Consider the following 22,163-nt stretch of genomic DNA (forward strand, 5'->3'; position numbering starts at 1 on the left):
CCAAAGCTTTCCACAAATGAACTCCCAGTGTGCAACACATGGACTGCCCCCCGGCTGGAGTGCTAAGCGTCAGACAGAAGCCCAGGCTGTGGGGAGCAGAGACATTTCTAAAGTTTGCTGTAGCGTGGCTGAAGCTCACAGATGCTGGAATTGGGCCAAAATGAAGTCGTTAATTCGATCCTCCAGGAAAGAAGCAGTTAAATAGATCCAACTAAATAAAGCTTATACAGTCCTCTTATTTAAAAAATAACAACTAAGGAAACCAGAAAAGTATAAAAGCTTGTGCTTGTTCTTTTCCCATACCAGTATTTAATGGTGGTTGGAAAAGTCTCATTAAAGCACGTCGAGTGCATCTATACTCTATACTTCCACGAGCTGTACTCATCACATGAGCCCTACGAGCAGTAGGCAAAGAGCTCTCTGAGAGGAGCTGCTGCATATCCTGCAAGTTCAGCAGCAGAGTATTTAGGACATCGGTCCTTTTCTAACTATGCAAGACTTGAATAAACAGTGTTTGCAGGCATGAAACACCTCTGTGATGAGTTCTGTGTAAAGGCTGCAAAATGGCTTGTACTTCCATTCAGGTTACTTGTAAAACCACGACAAGACCATGAGCCGAAAGAAATAAAAGGATCAAAACCGAATATGTAGCTTGGTAATGCAACAAGTCCCATTGCAAACATGAAACAGTGAACAAAACTGGTATTTCAGATTACACCTATAACAGACAGGCTCCAGACTGCTTGCTTTCAGGACAGCATTTTACTTTCTTTATATTTCAGGGCACTGTATACATCTCAAAGCAGTCTAAGAAAGCTTGTCCACCTCACAAGCTTTTGTTCCAGTGTTTCTGCAGTCCCTGGAAGAAGAGTGGAAACTGTTATCAGGAACATCAGAAAACACAGCACATGCTGCTCTGCCACTGGCAGCCTCCCCAGCTGAAGCTACTGTGGCAACATTGGGAAAAGAAGGCAGAAGGATCACTTCTGAGCTATACCGACATCAGCAGGAAGGTTTTGGAAGAGAGATCCACAATTGACTTAGAGGAGTGGGCCTTTATCTTTCTACAAAAAACTTTAAAAAACTGCACGTCAGTCAAGTTCCCAGCTATGCTAAGAGAGACACTGTGAGCTTTTCTACTGCAGTAATACTTTAACCAAACAAAAAGGGTTTTGAAAATATTTTATTTAAAAAGAAAAAAAAAAATCTTCAATAAACAACTACGTCAAACCTATTTCTTTGTTCAATTTCTAAAAGTTACTGTTATTTCAATAGTTAGCAGAGATAAAAGAAGTTTTCCCTAAGAACGTATTTACACCACGAATCAGGCTGCTGTTGCTTGGCAACTGGTATACAATCATCTTTTCATGGGATGATTGACACTGAACCGGTGCGACTTACAGAAGAAATCCAAACAGCTCAGAAGAGTGCAGGTGGAAGACCACTGCCAAAAAGCAGGCGCCAGGAACTTGGTATTTTCCATTGTGAAGAAGGATCTGGTATTTCCCTCTCTGGAGAAGCATCTGTGGAAGAATTTCTCTGCAACAAGGACAGAGTAACTCCTTGAAGTTTTAAAGAATAATGCGATTTAATGCAATTTTCTCTCTGGCACATGTATTAGAATCATGGGCAGCCTTTCAAATGTCAGTGTCATGGTGGACAGCTTTAGAGAAAAATATTGGAAGTTCTAAGCGGATGAAATCTTTACAGTTTCCACCACCTCTGTCCAAGGTTTGTTTTTTTGGGTGGGAAACTTCCCAGCACAATTTTAATCAAAACATATCTTACATTTGGCCTGCTCTTGGTGACCGCAGGCCAAAGTGAAGCCAGCCAATACAGAAAATGAAAATAGCTGATATAAAATATGAAAGCTCTAAAACAAACAGCACTTACTCTGATTTCAATTAGCTGAAGCCATTCATTCAGATAGTTAACAAGCCCAAAGGCGTCAGGGATATTGTCCCCTTCTGAGCAGAATTTGAGAAGAACTGCCATGTGGATTCCTTTGGAACAACTGCAACAAAAACAGGCAGGCTTTTCTGTTTCTTTTACAAATCAAAAACAAATGCATTTGTGTATTTAGCACAACAGACTGTATATGGTCTGCCTTAAAAGACGTATTACACTAAAAAGGAAAATGCAGATTTCCATGTATTATACATACACATGTGATCCTTATATATTATATATGTATATATATATATAGATACACACACACACACACACACACACACAATACTTTTTTTTTTTTTTTTTTTTTTTCCCTCCAGACTTGCTTGGTTGCATTTCCACACTTAATGTTTGCTTTCCAAACCTTGAAATTATTCTTTCCTTTGCAAGGCAAGAATCCTATGTCACAGAGGGTTACTCAGGGCCTCCTCTACATGAAGTCTGCAAGCAGAGTGTTGGCACTTTTGCCCTAGCGGGGCATTTATACGGAGCCTTCGATACAATCACTTCTTATCCTTCCATGTATTTCAAACAGCGGTTTTGCAGGCTGTTACAATTTCCACTTCTGCCTCCTACCAATGAAGCAAACTTTCCAAGCCCTGTTTGCTATTGCAACGTTCGGGAAAAAGTCATTAAAACCCACAATCAGAGCTGACTTAAGCATATATTCTGCAAAAACATATGCTGAAGTTTACCCCTTCCTTTGTTAGACCAGGAACGCTACTTCTGGTAAATGGCTTTTGCCATACTGTTGTTTTTGAAGGGTTTTTGGTGGGTTGTTTTTTTTGGGGGGGAAGTGATACCAACTAGATGGTCACAAAACAGCGTCAATGTGTTTAAAATTAAGTTCTATGATGTATGTGCTACAACAACTTCAATATTCTTTATCTTTAAAGTTCAGTTTCCCTTAGCAATGTCATGTTTTATTCATTTAGGCATGAAGTTTTTGTGTGTTTTTGGTTTAGTTTACTTTGATTTCTGCAGTCCTGGGAGGTCTCAGCTTTTGCATTTATGCACTGTTTCCATAGCTGGAGTCAGCACAAAGGTAAGCACGATGTTAGAAACTCCTGCTGCTGGAGATAGCAGTTTGGATGGGTGACAAAAGCAATAGTTAAGAGAAAAAAAAAAAAACAAACCACACACACACAAAAAAACAAAAGCCCAAAAGCTAATTTTCCACCTGGCATTTACAGAACAAATCCCTTTTGCAGAACTAATATGTTTAGTGCAGTGATTGAGCTTTGCTAGCTAAAGTTTGCCACCTGACATGCTTTTGCCACAATTCCTAAAGTGCACACCTTTTAACAACAATAAAGATCCACAAGTAATCCATAATAATTTTACTCACGCAGTAGAGTCACAGAATGGCTTGGGCTGGAAGACACTCAAAGATCATCAAGTTCCAACTTCCCTGTTGCATGCAGGGCCACCAACCTCCATATCTGGTACTAGATCAGGTTGCTCAGGGCTCCATCCAACTTAGCCTTGAACACCTCCAGGTGATCTGATAGGAAACCTGATATCCTTTATGCATTTATCTCCATGCAACTCACCTCTCAGTAAACAACAATTTCGTGATGCCACCTCCAGGAATATGTAGAACTTTTTCTGTATCACTTATTCCAGGGTAAGCTGCTACTTTTTCCATTTCTTTCCATTTCAGCTCCTGCATATGGCCTTCAATCGCTTTCTCAAGAGCTGGTGTAAGTAGGTAGCGCAGCGGTGTCCTAGGAACAAATCAAGAATGTATTCAGTCTGACAATAAAAGCACTGAAGTTATTACTTGTGACAGAAAGAAGCTGCAATGAAGAACTGCAATACTCCCTTCCTTTCCAAGCCAAAGTTTACAAATGTTCAGTGACTTCAGGACAATATACACAATTTTCTGCCATAAATATAACTAAGGTATCCTTTTTAGATGCTTTTGTAACTGGCAAATACCAGCTACGTAAGCACATAAGAGAACTGCTGCTGCTAAAATAATTTACATATAAAAGGTGACTTTTCTTCCTTTGGATGGGAACAGATTCAATTGAAGTTAAGGTAAGTATGGACTTCACTGTTACACAATATTTATAACGGGCTCACACTACAGCTGCCCCCAGACTTCAAAAAGCTGTTTTCTGCATGTGTTATTCTCAGTCTTTAGTGACTCTGGTGTCAGAGCTGTGGCTCATGTTCCCCTTCACAAAAAAAGGTGAAACGGGTACAACTTATGACTCAGAATGTACAAAATGAATATCACTCTTCCCACTTCTCTCCATCTTAGCTGGCCGTTCTTTAGACTGCGTGCAAACAGCACTGGGAACTCTATCTGGGATGCACATAGACCTAAGCTTCCTTTAAGGCTCTACATATGGATACAGCCTGGAAATCTTGCCACACACTGAAAATCCTCAACATGCAGAATAATCAGTGAAAGGTTAGGAGACTAACTAATATTCTACTAAATCTTAGATATCTAATCTGTGACCTCAAGCAGCTGGTGGTCCTGGACATTGATTGCAACAGGAAGAAAAAAAGAAGTTAAAACTGAGACTGACAGTGCAGGCCAAGCACGATATCCTCACAGCATATTATTTGCTCTGGACTTTCAACAGGAGTAAGTTCAGAGACTAACACTGTGTAACATGAAACATTTCATACGTTATTAAAACAAGATGTCCTATCTACACAGCAAAGCAAAACAATGAAAAGTACTACAAAAAGAGGGAAAGAAGTCAGACTGCCAAAAAGAACATAAACATTAAATAGATCTTTTAAGGACACAAACATACCCGAGGAGCTGTTCGTCATCGCGCTGGTATGCGTGGCTGCTGGACAGAAGAATGACTCTGGCACATTTGCTGCTTTCCACCCAAGAAAGCAGTGTTTGACAGAATGGCCTGTACTTGTTCTTTATGCAAAGACAGAGGGAAATGAAATAAAAATGTTTTGTGTTGATAAAAAAGCACCAAAAGAGATGTCATATTTAATGCTCAGCTTTGTATAGATTTTTCTTCACATCCCTTAAGCTCACGGGTTCACATTTACTTTCAAAAAGCAGAAGACTGGCAATTTATCTGATTAAAGCTACACATGTAATGATTACATTTATTAAGAGCACATGAATAACAACATAAGTGCCATCAGTACCAGAGGAAAAAGCTTTAGAACAAGAGGGGACAATATTTAGATCGCATCGTATTCTTCCATATTTTGCCAAAAAGCAATGGCAAAAATTAAGCCATTACAATACAAGATACATACACAAAGGCAAGAACTGTATGAAGAAAAGAGAAATGGACAAAACTCAGAACATTCTGTGTTTTGCTCGAGACTATTAATAACTAAGGACATGTTAATAATAAGATCTAACAATTCAGCTGAGTTGTTCTGGGGTTTGGAAAAACAAAACTAAACCTCAGCCCTCAGAGAGTGCAGAAATCAGCTCTGAGACAAAACTGTATCCATCACAGAAAGTGTTACAGCACTAAGTAGAAAAATGTTTTGCTGGATTTTGGTCTGTTTTAAGAAAACATTTTCTAGCCTGGCTGATTACTTCTAGTTCTGCTTCTTTGGTTTGTTTGAGTCATTTTGTAAAATTGACCCAGGGAGCCTGAACCATCTGCCCACAGAACTGCAACTACTGACAAATGAGCTCAGAAGAATCAATGGATGCACGTACCTTTATAAAAGGTGATCTGATCTGCAGAACTACAAGTTTCTTTGAAGGCAATGAATACACTACAAGGAGAAATAATGAAGCTTTTTAACAAAAAAGGAAATCTGGGTATACAGACTTACAAACCTGAGGATAACCTTTCAGTTATCAAATCCAATTATTGGAAAACCTGATTGCTGTTAAAAATAAATACCTATTTTTGTGCAATGTCTTCATTGGACTTAATTTCACTTGTCACAGATTCAAAAGATTGAATGAAGCAGAACATAAGATAATCTGTCTCTTACGATGATTCAGGAAATTCTTCTGCGCAGTCTTACAAAGATTTTGACAGATTATTTTGAAATTTCTATGATTTAAGAGCAAAAAAAGGAAGAAAAAAAGGAAAGAAACGCCATGACTGAGATGGGGCAAAACCCAGTGAATTTAAGGGGGAGAAACAGCACAAGGAGAAAAAGACAAACACAGGCGAGAAGGGAGAAATCCCCTTCTACACCAGAATGCAGCTTGCATTCCTGCACCTGAACTATGAGCACACTTCATGTTGCTTAGGATTAAAATTGTTGGGAGTTTTGGCCGTACTGCAACATGGTTGTGAGTCAGCATTTCTTACTGGTTCCATATGTCAAACTGGTTATCGAAAATAAAGTAAGGTCTAAGAGTCTCCTCTGCAAGTCTAAACACATTGTTGTTCCTAAGATAGAGACTTAGTTATTGAAGCTGTTATTACGGACTTTAGTTTAAACACAGTTCCCGTAAGCGAAATGTAACAACAAGAAAAGTAAATGCAACCTTTTTTGCACTGCACGCATCTTGCAAACACTGTAAGCATTCAGTACACACCTTCAGCGTTTATGCTCAGCTCCATTGAGTTCTCTTTTGTTGTTGCATAGGGATTATTCCCCACCATCGGCACCAGGCAGTCAGTGTAGAAGTAGCCCACTTTAGGCATGCAAAGCGTGGAAATCACTAGATCTACTGCCAGCTGGCCAACGTTTCCCACCGACACCGCTGGCTGAAGTGGCAGAAATCAATGGATTACAATGTGTTTTACAGACAATATGCTCTCTAAACAGTGAAGGTTCAAGATATTTCATTTCTGACTAAACGTGATTTCTTTTCAGCTCATTTTCAGGCAAAGATGGCTATCCCCTTAGGTTGGTCACCCAAAATCACACTGGCCACTTCTATAAATAACCCTGTCTCTCACTGTAAACTTGAACAAAGGTTTTGAAACTTGTCTTCTTCCACTCCCCTGCCCCCTTTTTTTTTGGGGGGGGTGGGGGAAGGGGAATGTAGAATTGGTAAAAGTCACTCTAAAAACTAATGCAGAGATTGGCAGACCTTAAGTGACACCTAATGGTAACGTTGATACTACACATTCAACTACAAGTCTCAGCTTGAACAATATGCATGAATGAGGTGTTTTTTCACTGCTCTGGTTTCAGCTGGGATGGAGTTAAGTCCCTAGTAGCTGGTGCAGCGCTGCGTTTTGCCTTTCAGATGAGAACAGCGCTGATACCACACTGCTGTTGTGGCTGCTGCAGAGCAGCACAAAGCCAAGGCCATTTCGGCAGGTGTTGCCCTGCCAGCATGGGGCTGGAGGTCCAAGGAGCTGGGACGAGGCAGAACCAGGGCAGCAGAGCCAGAGTGGCCCAGGGGACGTCCCATGCCATGTGGTGAGGTGCTCGGCAACAGAACTGGGGGGGTTGGCTGGGGGCTGGCTCAAAAGGTGGTGAACAATTGCAGCGTGCTTCACTTCTGCGTGTTCTTCTCTCGTCATTATTTTCCCTTTTCTGCCCTGTTATCAAACTATCAGCCTACACGTTTTACCTTTCTTCTCCCTCACCCCCTGGAGGCGTATCTGAGCCAGGGGCTGTGCGGTGCTGCGCTGCCCGCAGGGATAGGACAAGGAAGATGACTTTAAACTGAAAGAGGGAAGATTCCGGCGGTGAGGCGCCGGCTCGGCTGCCCAGAGAGCTGCGGGTGCCCCATCGCTGGAGGCGCTCAGACCGCACCACCCCGACCTCCCCCCCCCCCCCCCCCTCCCTCCCAGCACCTCGGAGCGGGCCCCGGCACCCACTCACCATGAGCAGCGTGAAGCCCTCGAAATCGGGGCCGCCGCCATCACAAGGCACGAACATGCCGGCAAGGCCGCACTCGGAGATGAACGCCGCACGGCGCGGCTCCGCCCGCTTCCCTCCTCGCCCCGCCCTCCTCGCGTCGCGGCCGTTGGGGCGGAGCTCCGCGCGCGGCCCCGCTGCCGCCCGCCGCCATGGCGCTGCCGCCCGCAAAGGGTTCGGAGCTGAAGCGGCTCATTCAGCAGCAGCTGCAAAAGGTGAGCTATCCCGGCCGGCATTTTGCTTCCTTGTTAGTGTGGCGCTGAGAGGGGGAGGGAATAGGAGTTGCCTGCTTTTGTGCCCCAGAGAACTAAGAAGCGGTCGTTCGAAGTTTTTATTTCTTTGTCTCGCTCAAAAGTCAAACGGGAAGCGCGTGGATTTGCAGGTGTTTGTGAGGAACGGGTTTAATGCGTTCAGGTTCGTTGTGCTCATAACGCTTTTAATTGGTAGAGCTGCTTTGGGGAGGTGGTATGACTTCCTCGGCTGGTTCTTATTTAATCCAAGGGCTCATGGGCGCTATGTGCAGAAAGTACTGGCAGTCCTACGGAATGCTTCTTCAGTCTCAACTGCTGTCAGGAGCTCCTATTTGTAGCATGTAAGGAGTTCTCTTTCAGATGGATGTCCATGGCAGGATCAGAGAAGTTCTGGCGGAGACGATACGTGAGGAGCTGGCACCTGAGCATCAGCAGCTATCCATGGAAGATCTGATAAAAGCCTTAAGACAACGAGGAATCATCGATGACGTTATGAAAGAACTTAAATTTGTCACTGTGAGAACCTTTTCAAGAGTGAAAATACTTTGCTTATTCCTCTTACTGATGTGGTGTCTTGTCCAAGCTCTAACACACTAAAAGTATAGAATCACAGAATGGCTTAGGTTGAAGGGGACCAACCCCATGCCATGAGCAGGGCTGCCCCCCAGCAGCTCAGCAGCCCAGGGCCCCATCCAACCTGGCCTTGAGCACCTCCAGGGTTGGGGCACCGCAGCTTCTCTGGGCAGCTGTGCCAGCGCCTCACTGCCCTCTGAAAAAAATTCTTCCTTCTATCTCATCTAAATCCATCATATTTCAGTTTAAAGCCATTGCCCCTTATCCTATCTCTACAAAGTGTACTTCTCCCATTCTCTTGTAGACCTCCTTTATGTACAGGAAGATACTATTTCTAGTGGTTTAAAAAGGTTTTAGCAACTTTTGTTTTAGGATCAAACTGTGTGTGCTATATTTGGTGTAGTGGTAGCACTACAGTGTCAATGTTTACTCAGTTTTTGTTAAGTCTCACATATTAGCAGTGGGTGTACAAGAGGAATAAGATTTGATTGGAAAGGAGAATGCTTTAAATTTTATAAGATTGTGGGAAGAGTGCTGTTGCATCACTTAACACCTTAAAAATTCTTTATTGTGATTCCAGGATGTGAATGGAAAGGAGAGGACTTCATCTCCAAAACCATCGACACATTTTGTTGATAGAGAACCACCGGTTTTGAAAAAAAGTATGTTGCTCATTTGTTTTAATATTTCTGGATTGTAGTTTCAATAGAAATGTCAAATGTAGGATTATTGAGCTCGGAATTAATAATCCAATACGAACTGGATTCATTTAAAGCCTCCAAAGGGGAGAAAAAGATGTCTTCCCTGAATATCTAAAGGATGTATGTTTGTGTGACTGATACAAATTCAAGCTTTATGTGATATTAATGTTTCATTTGTTTTACATTAAGACAGCTTTCATATATTTTAAAATCACTTTCTCCTAGGAATATATTTTCAAAACCTTTATTATTTCTTTTTATTTCTATTTTCCTGTTAGTCAGCTGATGTTTAACATGCTTGCTGGGATCTGTTTGTAGTCTCTTCATTTTTGTTGCTACGCTTTACAGCTAACATTGACCCAACACGAAGGTATCTTTACCTTCAGGTTCTGGGTGGAAAAGCTTTTCTGGAACATCTTCAGGAACCAGATCCTCTGCCTGGACAAATCTGTTCTACTTTTACTCTGTGTCTACATTTCCGAAATCAGCGTTTCCGTTCTAAACCTGTTCCGTGTGCTTGTGAGCCAGATTTCCATGATGGTTTTTTACTTGAAGTTCACAAGGAGAGCCTAGGTAAGGAACATCATGAAGTTAAAGCTGATGCTATGTTGTTTCTTTTGTTTTGTTTCATTGGATTTATTTTTGACTTTATAGTTATTCCAAAATAGGTCTGACATTATTTAGAATGTTTCTTTCCTATTTATTACTTTATTTTTGTAGGGAAATTTATGACTGTCTTAGGTTTCACTTCTAGATCCTTCTCTGTTCTTACCTTGTCTTTTCCACTCTGAAGTAACTGGCATAGTCCTGGGCACCCTGCTCTGGGTGTCCCTTCTCTAGCAGGGGGTTCGGCCAGCTGACCTCCAGAGGTCCCTTCCAACCTTGAACGTTCTTGTGAAGGTAGATAGAAATTTGCCACCATGCAGAAGGAAAAACTTTACTTTCAGCTCAGTTTGCTATGAGTTGGCAGATAGCTGTGGAATAATCAGTCATCGAACACCTGTATTACCTTTCTGCTGTTGGTAGCTGGGAAATGTGGTGGCAGATGAATGTTACAGGAAGAATTCTGGAATCAATACTGGTGTACAGTAAATAGACCTGAAGCATTCCATGTTTTCAAGAGAATATATGCAGTTATTTTTATGTAGTCATACTTTAAAAATAGTATTATTTTAAGGAGGACTTGGGATGCTAATATTCTGGCTGTTTAATGTTGGTTTAATTATGGCAGGTGATGGGAGTAAAATGGTGGATGCAACCACTATGTTATCTGTATGTGATCCTGTGCATATGGTTCTGATCAGAACAGACACGTTTGGGGAGACGACGCTGGTAGCATCCTATTTCTTGGAGTGGCGATCTGTCTTAGCTGCAGAGAACGGCATCACAAATGTTGCTGTTGAACTCCTGGGTGTAGGTAAGAATAAATAATAAGCGTTTAATGATGAATTAAAATATTATGTACTGAGTTTGCTTATAAGCTTAGAGTAGTACTTATTATTTGGTTTGATTTCAGTTCAACTCATGAATTACTTTAAGGTATCCTTAAGAAGAGTTAAGAGACCGATGGTCACATTTTTGACTTATTAAGAATATGTGTCCAGATCCTGTGCAATAGCGCTCCCTGTATCTGGGAGCCTCTGTTATCTCCAGCATGTGGCTAAACTATCAAAACAAACATAAATCTACAAATGTATCTCCAGGAAAAATATCATGTCAATGCTCTCAAGTATAAAATCTAGCTTGTCCTCCAGCAGTTGTTGGAGAAAGTGATCTCTGCTGTGCTGCCATGCATTCCAGTAGCTGGAAGCGTGTTTTCTTATAGAAAGGTTGAGTGGCTTTGTTTAGGTGCTGAACTGTTGCTATACCTCTGTATTTTTGTGTGTCATTTGTCACTGCCACCCCTTTTCAACTGTTCCATCCTACGTATTTGGGATGGTACAATTTTAAGTCTAGATCTAGCACTATCATGGTGTATCTTGACTTCTTACCCTAATGTACTGTCAAATTGTAATTGAATCATTTGAACATGTGTTGTCACAGTCTCTACCTGCTAGATATGCTAGCATGCCCTTGCTAATTCCAATGGAGATTAAACTCTATCTTCAAAATATTTTTAAGATCAAATGTACTATTTAGATTGTTATTAATTTTCATCATTATTGCATGCTTTTCTTTTTCAGTGAACATGAATGCAGTATGTTTGCATCATGACTAATATGTTGGCATCATTGTATTCTGACAATGCTGATTGTTGGCAAAACTTTACAAAGCAATATGACTTTGTATAGAGTCTTAGGTACAGAGGTGTTTATTTGTACTAACTTATTTAATGCTTACATGGGTCATGGGAGGAGTTCTAATTTAACTTTCTAATTTATTTACTGTTAACTTTTTTTTTCTTTCCCCAGAGTAATAAAATGTAAATTTAGATATTCAGGTGCTTTTTCTCCTTTTCTAAATTCTTGACACTGTACAGAATTCATCAAGAACATCAAAAAGCATGCTGTTATCTCAAATAAACAAGCTACTATGTGATGTTTCTGCTTGGATTGTTTTCCATATCACTGTTGTAATTTATTCTTGCTTTTTGTGGAGTTCAAAATGGTTGAGCGTTATGCAACAACATTAGATTACTTAAAAAAATATATATATATTAAAATAATATGATTATTTGTCTCAGGTCTTCCATAATAAGCTATATGTTGGGTAAAATGAACTTCACTCTGCTCTGACCACATTAATTTGAGCAGTGAGTTGTACAGTCATGAAGAATGGGCACTTTCACACTGTGGCTCTTCCAATCTATTTGGAGGTGCCTATTCTAGCATTTATAGAACAACATTAATCTTGTATGTTCTGATATTGCCTGAAAAGAGACCCCTAGAGCTCAGATCCAGTTGTCAGCTTCTTTAGCCAAGTTATCTTTTCTCTCATTCTTGAGTTGAAAACTTGAGTGAAGATCTTTATGTTGTACATATTTAGAGAAGTTTAGGTTTTTTTTTTTTTTTTTTTTTTTTTTTTGTGATTGTATGATTAAAACTATTATTTGTTCCTGCCCTGCTGAAGTTCTGAGTAAAATTAATTTGAAAGGACTGATAGGAACGTATTTTTGTTCAAAGGTACAGAATCAAAGGTTTCTGTCGGTGTTTTGAACATCAGACTTGAAATGTATCCACCGCTTAGTAAGACGCTGTCTCCAGAAATAACAAACACTCAGGTAAGTAATATCCTAGGGGTGAGGAGGCAACCTATTCTTCTATCAGCAGGGGGAATTCTCACTATACAATTACTTATGTAGATGTAAGGAGCTGTGGGTTTTTGAATGCATTTTTTTCCCCACTCGGTTTAAATGCAGTTATCTTGTTTTTAACTACTTTGTTTATACCGATTATTACTTCACTTGAAATTTTACTATGTTTATTTTTATTGATTACCTATACCAAAATTTTAGGAAGTTCAGTAAGTAAGGTACTATCTGGAGGATGTTAAGTGTATTGTATATGTTTCCTTGCCATCTTTTCCCATTTGAAAAAAATAATTTCAGTGGTCAGCTATTCTGCTTGAAAAGCCAGTAAGTGGTGGCCCGAAGGTGCTTACACATATTATTCCATGCTTTGCAAGCTGAGTAATCCTTCTGTACAGACATGCATCACTGAAGATGAACAATACTTCAGTCAAGTTTGATATAAGAGCCTACAAACAAGAAATGTAAAATGAGTTTTACATTCATTGGATTTTCATTTAAAAATACTATTCCTTAGCATTGGTTGCATGCTGTCATATTAAACTTCATTTTACATATGCAAGGATCATGTGCCAGTATGTATATTGATTACTTTTTTTGTTCTTGTTTAGAATTAGTATATATGTGAATGGTTATGTTTATTTTCTTACCTATAGTTCACTTTGGAACGTCAGAAGATAGCAGAAAAAGAACGTTTATTTCTTGTGTATGCTAAACAGTGGTGGAGAGAATACCTGCAGATTAGGCCTACACACAACTCAAGGCTGGTAAAGATTTTTGCACAGGTTTGTACGTTTTAGAAATACACCCATCTGTTCTTCGAGATTTTTTTAAATCTTATATATGTTTTTGAAGTTTGTTTATGTAGAATATGTATAGATTTATGATGTGGTTACATTCCAGTCAGGGCTACATGTGACATAGCATGCTGAAAATGAAGTTTTCAAGAATTGAACTGTGTATACTGAAGCTGAAGAGCGTGATTCATAAAGAAGGGCTGCTCCAAGCACCCCTGGTGTAGGAGGTAGCAAAGCCATTTTAGTCTTTTCCTTGAATAACTACAAATGGCAAATGTTTAAGTGATCTATATAAGCTACTGCAAACAAGTTTTATACAGTAATAAATAGTTGAGTTACTGGATATATTGGAGCAGATCCACACAATATTTGAGCACTCTGTGGTCAGTAATCTGGCTGGTGAATGTTGCGTGGTAACTACAGACGTGATCAAATCATTGGCTAGTAAGTAACTGTGCATCAGTTGTTCCTTGGTGACTGCCCCTCAGTAGTAGGAATGGTAAGATATTTTGTGTTTATCATGATAATATATGAATTTAACTTGTAGAGTAGCAATTTTCCTGGCACAGATGATGAAATAACTTCCGGAAGCAATTCACACCTAGTGTTTGTCTTCAGGGAGGTAAGGTCTTCTGGCTGCACCAGCTGTATTCAGGAGTAGTGTTAACTTGAGTTAACTTCCACGTAAGGGTGTGGAGGGTTCATCTCACTGCTGAACACACCTGGCGCAACCAGGATGAAGGCTTCACTGAGGTCTAACAGTAGCTATGGGTTGCTTCAGGAAGTTTTAACAGTGCTATCTTTTCTTTCCCCACGTTCAGGATGAAAATGGAGTAAACCGTCCAGTATGTTCATATATCAGACCACTTCGAGCGGGCCGGTTGCTAGACACACCTAGACAAGCAGCACGATTTGTCAGTGTCCTGGGTTATGAAAGAGCTCCTGTCATTGGAGGAGATGGTGGCAAACAAGAACAGTGGTGCACACTTCTTGCGTTCATATGTAGAAACAAGGTATGTAAAAACAGTCTTCGCGTGACACATTTATAATTGGCATGTAGTTAGTAATTTAAAACAGGTTGCAAAAGGTGGACTAAATCCATTTCAGAGAACACTTAGATACAAATAGCTTTTTTAAGATCTTTCACAGTAGGGACGGATGTTAAATATTAGACGAGGGCTTCTGGTCGTTGTGTTGAGGGACATGGTTTAGTGAGAACTATTGGTGATAGGTGGATAGCTGGACTGGATGATCTTGTAGATCTTTTCCAACCTTGGTGATTCTGTGGAGCCAACTTAGTTTCTTTAGTGCTGTTGTTGGAATCCATTTTTCATTGCATCCATTGGACTATGAAGTTGCTTCGCTTGCTTCTCTAAGATCCTATGTGGCTATTCAGTGAATCGATGCTTAATTCTGTACTGATTGAGGAAGAGCTTTTTTGGAAAAAACATTTTGTAGATGGTGCTAAAATAAATTGACCATAAGTCTTTGCATTCAGTTTATGCAAGATAGGGTTTTTCACTAGAAGTTTCCACCTAGTCTAAGGTTTGTATCATATGACTATGATAAATGAAACAAATCACACTCATTCTGGATTACTATTTTTATGTTTAATTCATTAAAGTAATACTGATCCCTTTTAATGCTTCTTTAGAGTAATTGGTGCTTTTCATCACCAGTGAGATACTCAAAATCTCAGTAATGTGTTTATAATTAAAAGTGGGGGTGCACATGCAAACAAAGCAGGGCAAGGAGTTTGTTTACTACTTTCCCTCAGCACACAAATATTCAGCCACCTCCAGGAATGCTAGTCATCTCATCATGTGTAATGGCACCTCAAGGAAAAAAAAAAGAGCCATCACCACAAACATCCCCTTTTCCTCCTTCTTCACCCTAGCTTTTATTGCTGAACACTGTACCATGTGGCACAGGACATCTCTTTGGGCAGTCTGGGTCAGCAGTCCTGTTTCTGTCCTCTCAGCCCCTTGTGCCCCACTGCGCCTTGCTGGCAATGCAGCATGAAGAGCTGAAATATCCTTGCTTTGTGTAAACACTGCTCTGCAACACCTGAAATGGTGTGTTATCAGCATTGTTCTCATAAAAAATCCAAAACACAGCATCATGTGAGCCTCTATGAAGAGCGTTAACTCCATTCTGGCCAAAACCATGACATGTTATTAAATTATTGCATTCACCAGAAACTTGTTTGAATGCGCTTATCTTGATACTTCCTTTGTAGATTATATTAGAGGAAGATGATGCTATTTATCTAATGAATGCCATGATTTGTATTAGGGAGGCTTTGCTGCATGTGGAATTTTTTCTTCTTTTATAGCTAACATTTTATAAGGAATGTAAGAGGGAAAATTAGACATCATCAATTTATTACTACCAGTTTCTTAATGTGAAGAAACTTCGTTCTGGTTGACAGGAAATGCAGTGAGACATGACTTTCAGCTGTTTAATAGCATAGTAGCAAAATTCTTGAGAGATCCTGTTTTATATTTGTAGTGGAAATGCAAAGTCATGGCCTGGACCAGTGATTGAGCACCAGGTGGGAGGCAGGGCCAACTCAGGGGAGCTCAGGTGCATGCAGTGCCCCTGAGTGACTGGAAGGGATGGAGCCAGGATCCTTCCCAGACCTCATTTAAGGGTTGGCAGTGGAGGTGAGGGTATCTCTTGTTGGAGATCTCTTTCTGAGGCCTTCCAAAGGTAAGCAGTCTTCTTCGTTTCTGCATCCGTGGCTGCTGCATTTGGGCTCGTTCTCACTTGCTGTAGACAGAGAGTTTGCTACCCTGCTATTATCATGCCATTATAGCATTACAATATTTTTTTGAACATTGACAGTACATTTAAGGTAGTAAAATTACGGAAGCTCTATATTTCATTTAGTGGCTAAGTTTCCTAACTTATGATATCTGACACTACTTCAGGTATTTGACTGCCATACCCTTGTAAGTTTAATTAGGATGTCAGTTTGGTCTTCGTAGATGGATAGGGCCTAGTTTGGGCTTGCTTTTCTGTAGTATGTGCACAGATCTTATTTTTCTGCTGTACTCTTTTTACAGTCTTGGAAGTTGTAGAGGCCTGATATACTTTGATATAGTGCATATGAAAAATGGAGTTCAAGATTCTTAAGTTCGTAAACCTTGAAGTCCTGACTTCTGATGCATGCTTTAGGTAAACAGGAGGGAAACAGGACTTGTTAGACAACAACTGGAGAAATACTATTTTTTTTTTTTTTCCCCTAATGTTTTTAGCTATGCCTAGTCAAATGATAGTCAAATGAGCTTACAAACATTTACTGTCTAGGGTGACTGTGAAGATCATGCTAACCTTCTGTGCAGTCTTCTTCTTGGCTATGGATTGGAAGCCTTTGTGTGTGTAGGAACAAAAGCAAAAGGAGTTCCCCACACGTGGGTAATGACTTGTGGTACTGATGGAACGGTTACTTTTTGGGAGAGCTTAACAGGACATAGGTGAGTAAAAAGAAAATAAGAAAACTAAACAGTATATATTGAGATTTGTATAGTTCTTCTTATGTTTTTTTTTGTGTGTGTGTTCCTGTTGTTTTTATCTTGCTTCTTTGTGATACTTATCTCCCTATCTTCTCATATATTAAGTATATAGGAGACTTGAGTCTGTGGATCTTTTGTGTACTTCTGTTGTGTGGAGAATAATTGGTTGAGTGTGAGTGAAATAGTTCATAATGTACTTTTCTGTGGTTTTAAGCTGTGTAGGAAGTTTTTTGCTTCTTGGAGCAACTGTTTATTGTGATTTGTGAAGAAGACAAAATCTGATGCAGTTATTTAGAGGCCCATAATTTTTTTTTAATCTTAGTTCATCTGTGAAATCAGTGTTACGTTACTTCATTCCCTGCAGAAATCTCTGCAAGTTCTCTGAAATCCCCTCTCACCTGAGGTTTTTTTAGGAGAGCACATGTAGTCGTTGCGAGCTGTAAGGCTTCAGGAATCTGTTAATTCCTTCCCTTTTTGTTCCATGGGTTCTGTCTCTCAAGTGTATAGAATGGTACTCGAGCCCTATTTTTATACCAAAATAAAACAGTACGCTCAGGACTTCAGTGAGAAGAACTTCCTGTTTATGGATGACATTGCTGCTTTATATCATTATGCTTCTTAATGCTATTTGAAGCAATACTTTTGAAAACATAACTTTTGCGATACATAGATGCATGTGACGCTGGTAGAAGTACAGTGGGACTGTATATTCAAATGTAAAACTGTTGGCTTTGAGAAAAGAGCTGATTAATATCTAGTGTTGAAAACAAGAAATTATGTTTTGCCAGTGATTGCGTATGCTGTGATGAACATTTGAAGTTTTATTTGTCTCATTTTGAGAAATAATGTGGAAGCTGTGTGAATATGTTATTGCACAGTGTAATTGCTGTTGAGCAGCTGCTCAATTAATCAGCTTACTTTTCTAGATTTAAAGAAGAAAAGTGATTGGTTGTATGCTGCGCCTCCAAAATGCATATGATTACTTTTCTGTAAATAAAGAATGCCATCTCAGGGAAGGGGGAAGGATAACAAATTTAGGTTATGTTTTTAAAAGGAGAAATGACTTCTGTCCTACTGAAATATTTTTAGCCTGACTTAAAATACAAAATGTATTAATAAAAAAATTGGATGTTTTTAATCAGGTACATCCACAGACCTATCAACCCTGATGACCCTCCAATAGTCGAACAGCCCAAGCCATTGTATCCTTATCGCACGATAGGTTGTGTCTTCAATCATCAGAAGTTCTATGGAAACTGTCAGCCCTCTGATGCAGTGGAGGTCTGTGTGTTTGACTTACACGATGAGTCTAGATGGAAGCCCATGAGTGCAGAAGCAATAAAATCAGTGTGTTCTCCTGGAGCTGCATCTTCAGTTCCCCCTTTTCCTCCTCTGTGTGCTTCTGCGATAGATGCAGCAGTGACAAGCAACGATTTAGAATTGCAACTAAGAATACTTGTCTCAGAACACAGGAAGGTAATCTTTAAAAACTGTCATTGTGCCTTTATTACCTTAACAAATCATGTTTTTACTGTGTACTTGTTTTGAACAGCTGCTTGTAATGTAAATACTTAGATCTTTGCAATGTGTTCTCCATCAGCTTTTGCAGAAATGCGGTGTGTTAAAATTGAAGTAACTAAAAAAAAAAACATTTGGGATGACTGTACAGAGCTAGTTTAGATGTCACACTTAGTATTTGCAGTGGCAATTCTGCAGGCTTGTGGTCTTATTCCTCCCACTGTGCCTTTGGCTCTGTTTTGAGAAGCATGATTTTTAGCTTACAGGCATCTACAGGCTACTTATAAGTGCTCTGTGAAAGAACTAAGAAGATAGTCTGTTTGTCAGTGAGTTGAGTGTATCCATCACAATCTTATTTATTTGTCTCTCATTAGAAGCAGGATTTCAGCTGTCACTTTTATTCTGAATGCTTAGAAAATTAGCAGGTATTTCTGGAAGTTGGTTTCTTCCTTAATCAGGATTTCTCTCCTCCCTCCCTCTCTCTTTCTCCCTACAGCCGCCTCTCTCTTCCCACCCACTCCCTCCCTTACTATCTTTTTTAATTGCTCTCTTACTACCTAAAGCTCAAACTTAGTGTGGCGAACAATTCTCAGAGTATGAATCTCATGAACTATAGAAGTGGTAGATTTTTCTACTTGTTTGCACTTGTGGAATGGGAGAATGAAAGTGTGCGCGTGCACATGCATTCATTCTTTTGGGAACTCTTCCATTGTTTTTTGAAGTGAACTTCCAAGAGACGTTACAAAAATATGAAGTGAATCTTAGTTGATCTTTTCCATATTTCTGCTGTCTCTTTATGAACCAGCACTGTAGTCTTACACTTCTTTCAAAGATACTGTAGCCAAAACATCCAGTTTCAGCTCTGCTAGTCTTGTTTTAATCTAGTCTGACTTAATTTCTTGATAAATGCTTGGTATTCTGTTTGTAGTGTTTGATTATTCTTGATCCTTCTGGTTTGGTGTGTGTATCGGTATCTTACTGCTTCACAGATTCACTTCCATCAATTGCAGGTCAAGATTGTTCATAGATTTATCTGAATCTATCCAAACTTAATAATATCCTAATTTTTTTTTTTTCTGCATGGTTGTCATCATGTTGTGATTTGCTTCACAGGATCTTGGCCTTTCTACTGTTTGGGATGACCATCTGTCCTATCTATTGTCACCAGCATTAGCAGCCTACGAGCTTGAACGTGCAACTGGTATTTCTGCAGGAAACGAGGAGTTTCAGGATGCTGTAAGAAGAGCAGTACCTGATGGTCACACATTTAAAGGGTTTCCAATCCATTTTGTGTACAGAAATGCCAGGAGAGCATTTGCCACATGTCTTCGGTAAGACTAAGTATATACAAATACCAAGTAGTAATGCTTAATTATGAATTGTGGCACTTTTTTTTTTTTTGGTAGTGAAGTATTAAAGAAAACCAATTTCCTGAAGTTAGAACTGATAGGAGTGTACAGTATACATAATGAATGGGTCACAGTGTACAGCTTTTGTGTTGAACTGGGCAAAGTTCAGTGGTGATAGATTAATGGATTAAATTAAAATACGAGATGCCTTTTTTCCCTGAAATACAGTTATTTTAGTTTTTTTGCAGTTGTTAAAAGTGGCCAATGTAATTTTGTTCTCCAACACAACAGCCATTCCACTACAAAACAGTATTTCTTATTTAGTTCGGCCAATCTTGGATGCCTGTAGTTAACTGTCAAGCAAGTTTCAAATAATTGTGTAACTGAAAATTTAAAGAACAGCTTGGTGATATTTGTTGTTCTTGTTTTCTGTCACAGGTCTCCTTTTTGTGAAGAAATAATCTGTTGTAGGGGTGACCAGGTGCGACTTGCTGTTCGTGTACGTGTGTTTGCATACCCTGAATCTGCGTGTGCTGTTTGGATCATGTTTGCTTGTAAATATCGCTCTGTCCTCTGAAAAGCAAAATAATTCATACTTCTCTAGATGTGTAAAATGAGGTACTTGCATATGAAATTATGCAGCTGAACAAATATTGTACTTTATATAATGCCACTGATTTTGAATATGGCGGTGTGTTTGTAGTGAAATGAATTGTGTACACAGTAATGATTATATTTATACAGAGAACTTTATTTTAATAAAAGCTACTTTTAATACAGGAATGTTGGTCAAGTTATTAAAGTGCATATGTACAATATTGGTTTCCCTTTCACAGCTCTGAATTAATGTGAGAACTAATTTAGAAAATAGTCTGTTTTATCTCTGTGTCAGTGGTGTCCAGGGTGTTCTTTATGAATGAATGAGAGCCGGAGTTACTGAAGTTCATTTATGCTTCCTTTCCATAATGGAAATTTATTTCTGCCTCTTTTGGGGTAGCAATAGCTTCTAAGGTCAGTCAGGTATAGGTAATACTGTTAATCTGTGAATGCAACAAATTATGATGGCTTTTTATGTTTAAAAACCAGACTTGGACACCTGAACATGTTAATAGCTGTGTTGCGTTTGATAATGTCTGTCTGATGTCATCTCTTTTTCCTGACAAGGTAGTGGATGACTGGAGGGACAAAAACCAAACCTGTAGAGGTTCTTCTCTAAACAACTCTATGGTTTTTGACAGTCAAACTTTTAGTAGGCTTTTAAGTTAGAAGTTGTTTTGCTTATTGACCAGTCCTGATTTTTGTCAGATTTTCATACTCCCGTCCATACTTAATTATCTGTCTGTGGTTTTGATGGTCTTAAACACATGAATGATTTTTATGGGTGTCCTCTAGCCTTTATGCTTTGAGAAATGGCAATTGTGCCCTCCCTTTCATGTTTTTTACCGTGGGAATTCTAGCTATCACTTTTTGAGGCTAAATTGAAACAAGTCAACTGCTTCTATAGAACCTACTCCTTGCCTTTGATTTCCTGTGTCCACCTTCTTTTCTTCTGCTTGGCAGCTAACTCTGTTGGTGCTGAATTAAACAGTCATGAATAATACTTGAGAAGCTTGCAACATACTGCACCTGTGGACTTCTAAATAACTATGTCAGGATGTGCTTTACGCCGTGTAACAGGCAAATAAATACAATTTCTCCCTTGATTTCGTTGTATCTACTAAATATTGAAAGGCTGGGTTGCATTGGATGCAGCATAGCGCTAATGCAATAGCTCGTTTAGATACTGGTGTTGTCTTAGTTACAGTGGTGTCCCTTATGTGCGTGTGTAAAAATACAAGAGAGCAAAAAGTATGTTCAGTACAGTTAAAAGCAAAATAGGGACGAGTGTGTGGCTCTTTGGGACCAGGCTGTATCTTGCCTGCCTACTGTGCGCTACTCTGCTTGTACAGACGGGGGCACTGCAAAATACTGTCGTGTGAGTTACCAGCCTCATATCTCTTAGAAGGGGATATGGAATGTTTAACTGCCTTTGGTAAAACTGCAGCTGGGTAAAATTACAGATGTTCAGATGGGCCTTGAATATCTTCGTAGAAGGAGACTCCACAGCCTCTTTGGACAACCTGTTCCAGTGCTCTGTCACCCTTAAAGAAGTTCTGCATGTTAATATGGAATTTCCTGTGTTCAAATTGTAGGCCATTACTCCTTGTCCTATCACTACACACCACCGATAAGAACCTGGCCTCATTCATTTGCCACCCATCTCTCTTTAGATATCTGTAAACATTGAACAAATCCCCCTCAATCTTCCCCAGGCTGAACAGCCCCAGGTTACTCAGCCTTTCCTCACATGGGAGATGCTCCAGGCCCTTCATCATCTTTGATAGCCTCTCACTCAGGCCCAGCCCTGTCAGCTCCCTCACGTGTGGCGGACCGCTCCGGCGGTGGGCAGCGCACACAAAGGTGCTCTCAGGC

At 39.8% G+C, this 22,163-nt stretch overlaps 2 protein-coding genes across 4 annotated transcripts; one reads left to right on the forward strand and one right to left on the reverse strand.

Annotated features, from left to right (window-relative positions):
* Positions 1-743: 743 nt before the first annotated feature.
* PSMG2 (proteasome assembly chaperone 2) lies at positions 744-7,860 on the reverse strand. Of its 2 annotated transcripts, XM_010708769.3 has the most exons (8): positions 7,702-7,860; positions 6,458-6,629; positions 5,618-5,676; positions 4,728-4,846; positions 3,504-3,677; positions 1,894-2,014; positions 1,402-1,539; positions 744-859 (listed from the first exon to the last, which is right to left on the reverse strand). In XM_010708769.3, exons 1-7 carry the CDS (start codon positions 7,756-7,758, stop codon positions 1,420-1,422), a joined length of 822 nt encoding a protein of 273 aa, XP_010707071.1. In that variant the 5' UTR covers positions 7,759-7,860; the 3' UTR covers positions 744-859; positions 1,402-1,419. The 2 variants fall into 2 exon arrangements, with proteins under 2 accessions (XP_010707071.1, XP_003204988.1); XM_003204940.4 differs by lacking the exon at positions 744-859 and having other exon boundaries at positions 1,166-1,539.
* CEP76 (centrosomal protein 76) lies at positions 7,742-20,474 on the forward strand. Of its 2 annotated transcripts, none has more exons than XM_085220738.1 (12): positions 7,742-7,952; positions 8,335-8,504; positions 9,142-9,223; positions 9,611-9,835; positions 10,494-10,679; positions 12,385-12,482; positions 13,166-13,294; positions 14,128-14,319; positions 16,619-16,785; positions 17,967-18,300; positions 19,456-19,673; positions 20,130-20,474. In XM_085220738.1, exons 1-12 carry the CDS (start codon positions 7,757-7,759, stop codon positions 20,266-20,268), a joined length of 2,136 nt encoding a protein of 711 aa, XP_085076864.1. In that variant the 5' UTR covers positions 7,742-7,756; the 3' UTR covers positions 20,269-20,474. The 2 variants fall into 2 exon arrangements, with proteins under 2 accessions (XP_085076864.1, XP_010707070.2); XM_010708768.4 differs by having other exon boundaries at positions 7,801-7,952; positions 8,349-8,504.
* Positions 20,475-22,163: the final 1,689 nt, after the last annotated feature.

Source organism: Meleagris gallopavo, chromosome 3 (assembly GCF_905368555.1).
Source record: "Meleagris gallopavo chromosome 3, MGAL_WU_HG_1.1, whole genome shotgun sequence".
In the NCBI taxonomy this organism is placed as follows: domain Eukaryota; kingdom Metazoa; phylum Chordata; class Aves; order Galliformes; family Phasianidae; genus Meleagris; species Meleagris gallopavo.

What these genes read in the sequence shown, in the direction of transcription:
- CEP76 (XM_085220738.1), top strand. Translation starts at nt 7,757, where the DNA reads ATGCCGGCAAGGCCGCACTCGGAGATGAACGCCGCACGGCGCGGCTCC. An exon ending in ACCACCGGTTTTGAAAAAAA is followed by an intron (nt 9,224 to 9,610) that starts GTATGTTGCTCA and finishes TACGCTTTACAG; the next exon opens with CTAACATTGACCCAACACGA. An exon ending in TTGTCTCAGAACACAGGAAG is followed by an intron (nt 18,301 to 19,455) that starts GTAATCTTTAAA and finishes TTTGCTTCACAG; the next exon opens with GATCTTGGCCTTTCTACTGT.
- PSMG2 (XM_010708769.3), bottom strand. Translation starts at nt 7,758, where the DNA reads ATGTTCGTGCCTTGTGATGGCGGCGGCCCCGATTTCGAGGGCTTCACG. An exon ending in AAATTGTTGTTTACTGAGAG is followed by an intron (nt 2,015 to 3,503) that starts GTGAGTTGCATG and finishes TTTTTGTTGCAG; the next exon opens with TTGTTCCAAAGGAATCCACA. An exon ending in TTCAGCTAATTGAAATCAGA is followed by an intron (nt 1,540 to 1,893) that starts GTAAGTGCTGTT and finishes TCCTTGTTGCAG; the next exon opens with AGAAATTCTTCCACAGATGC.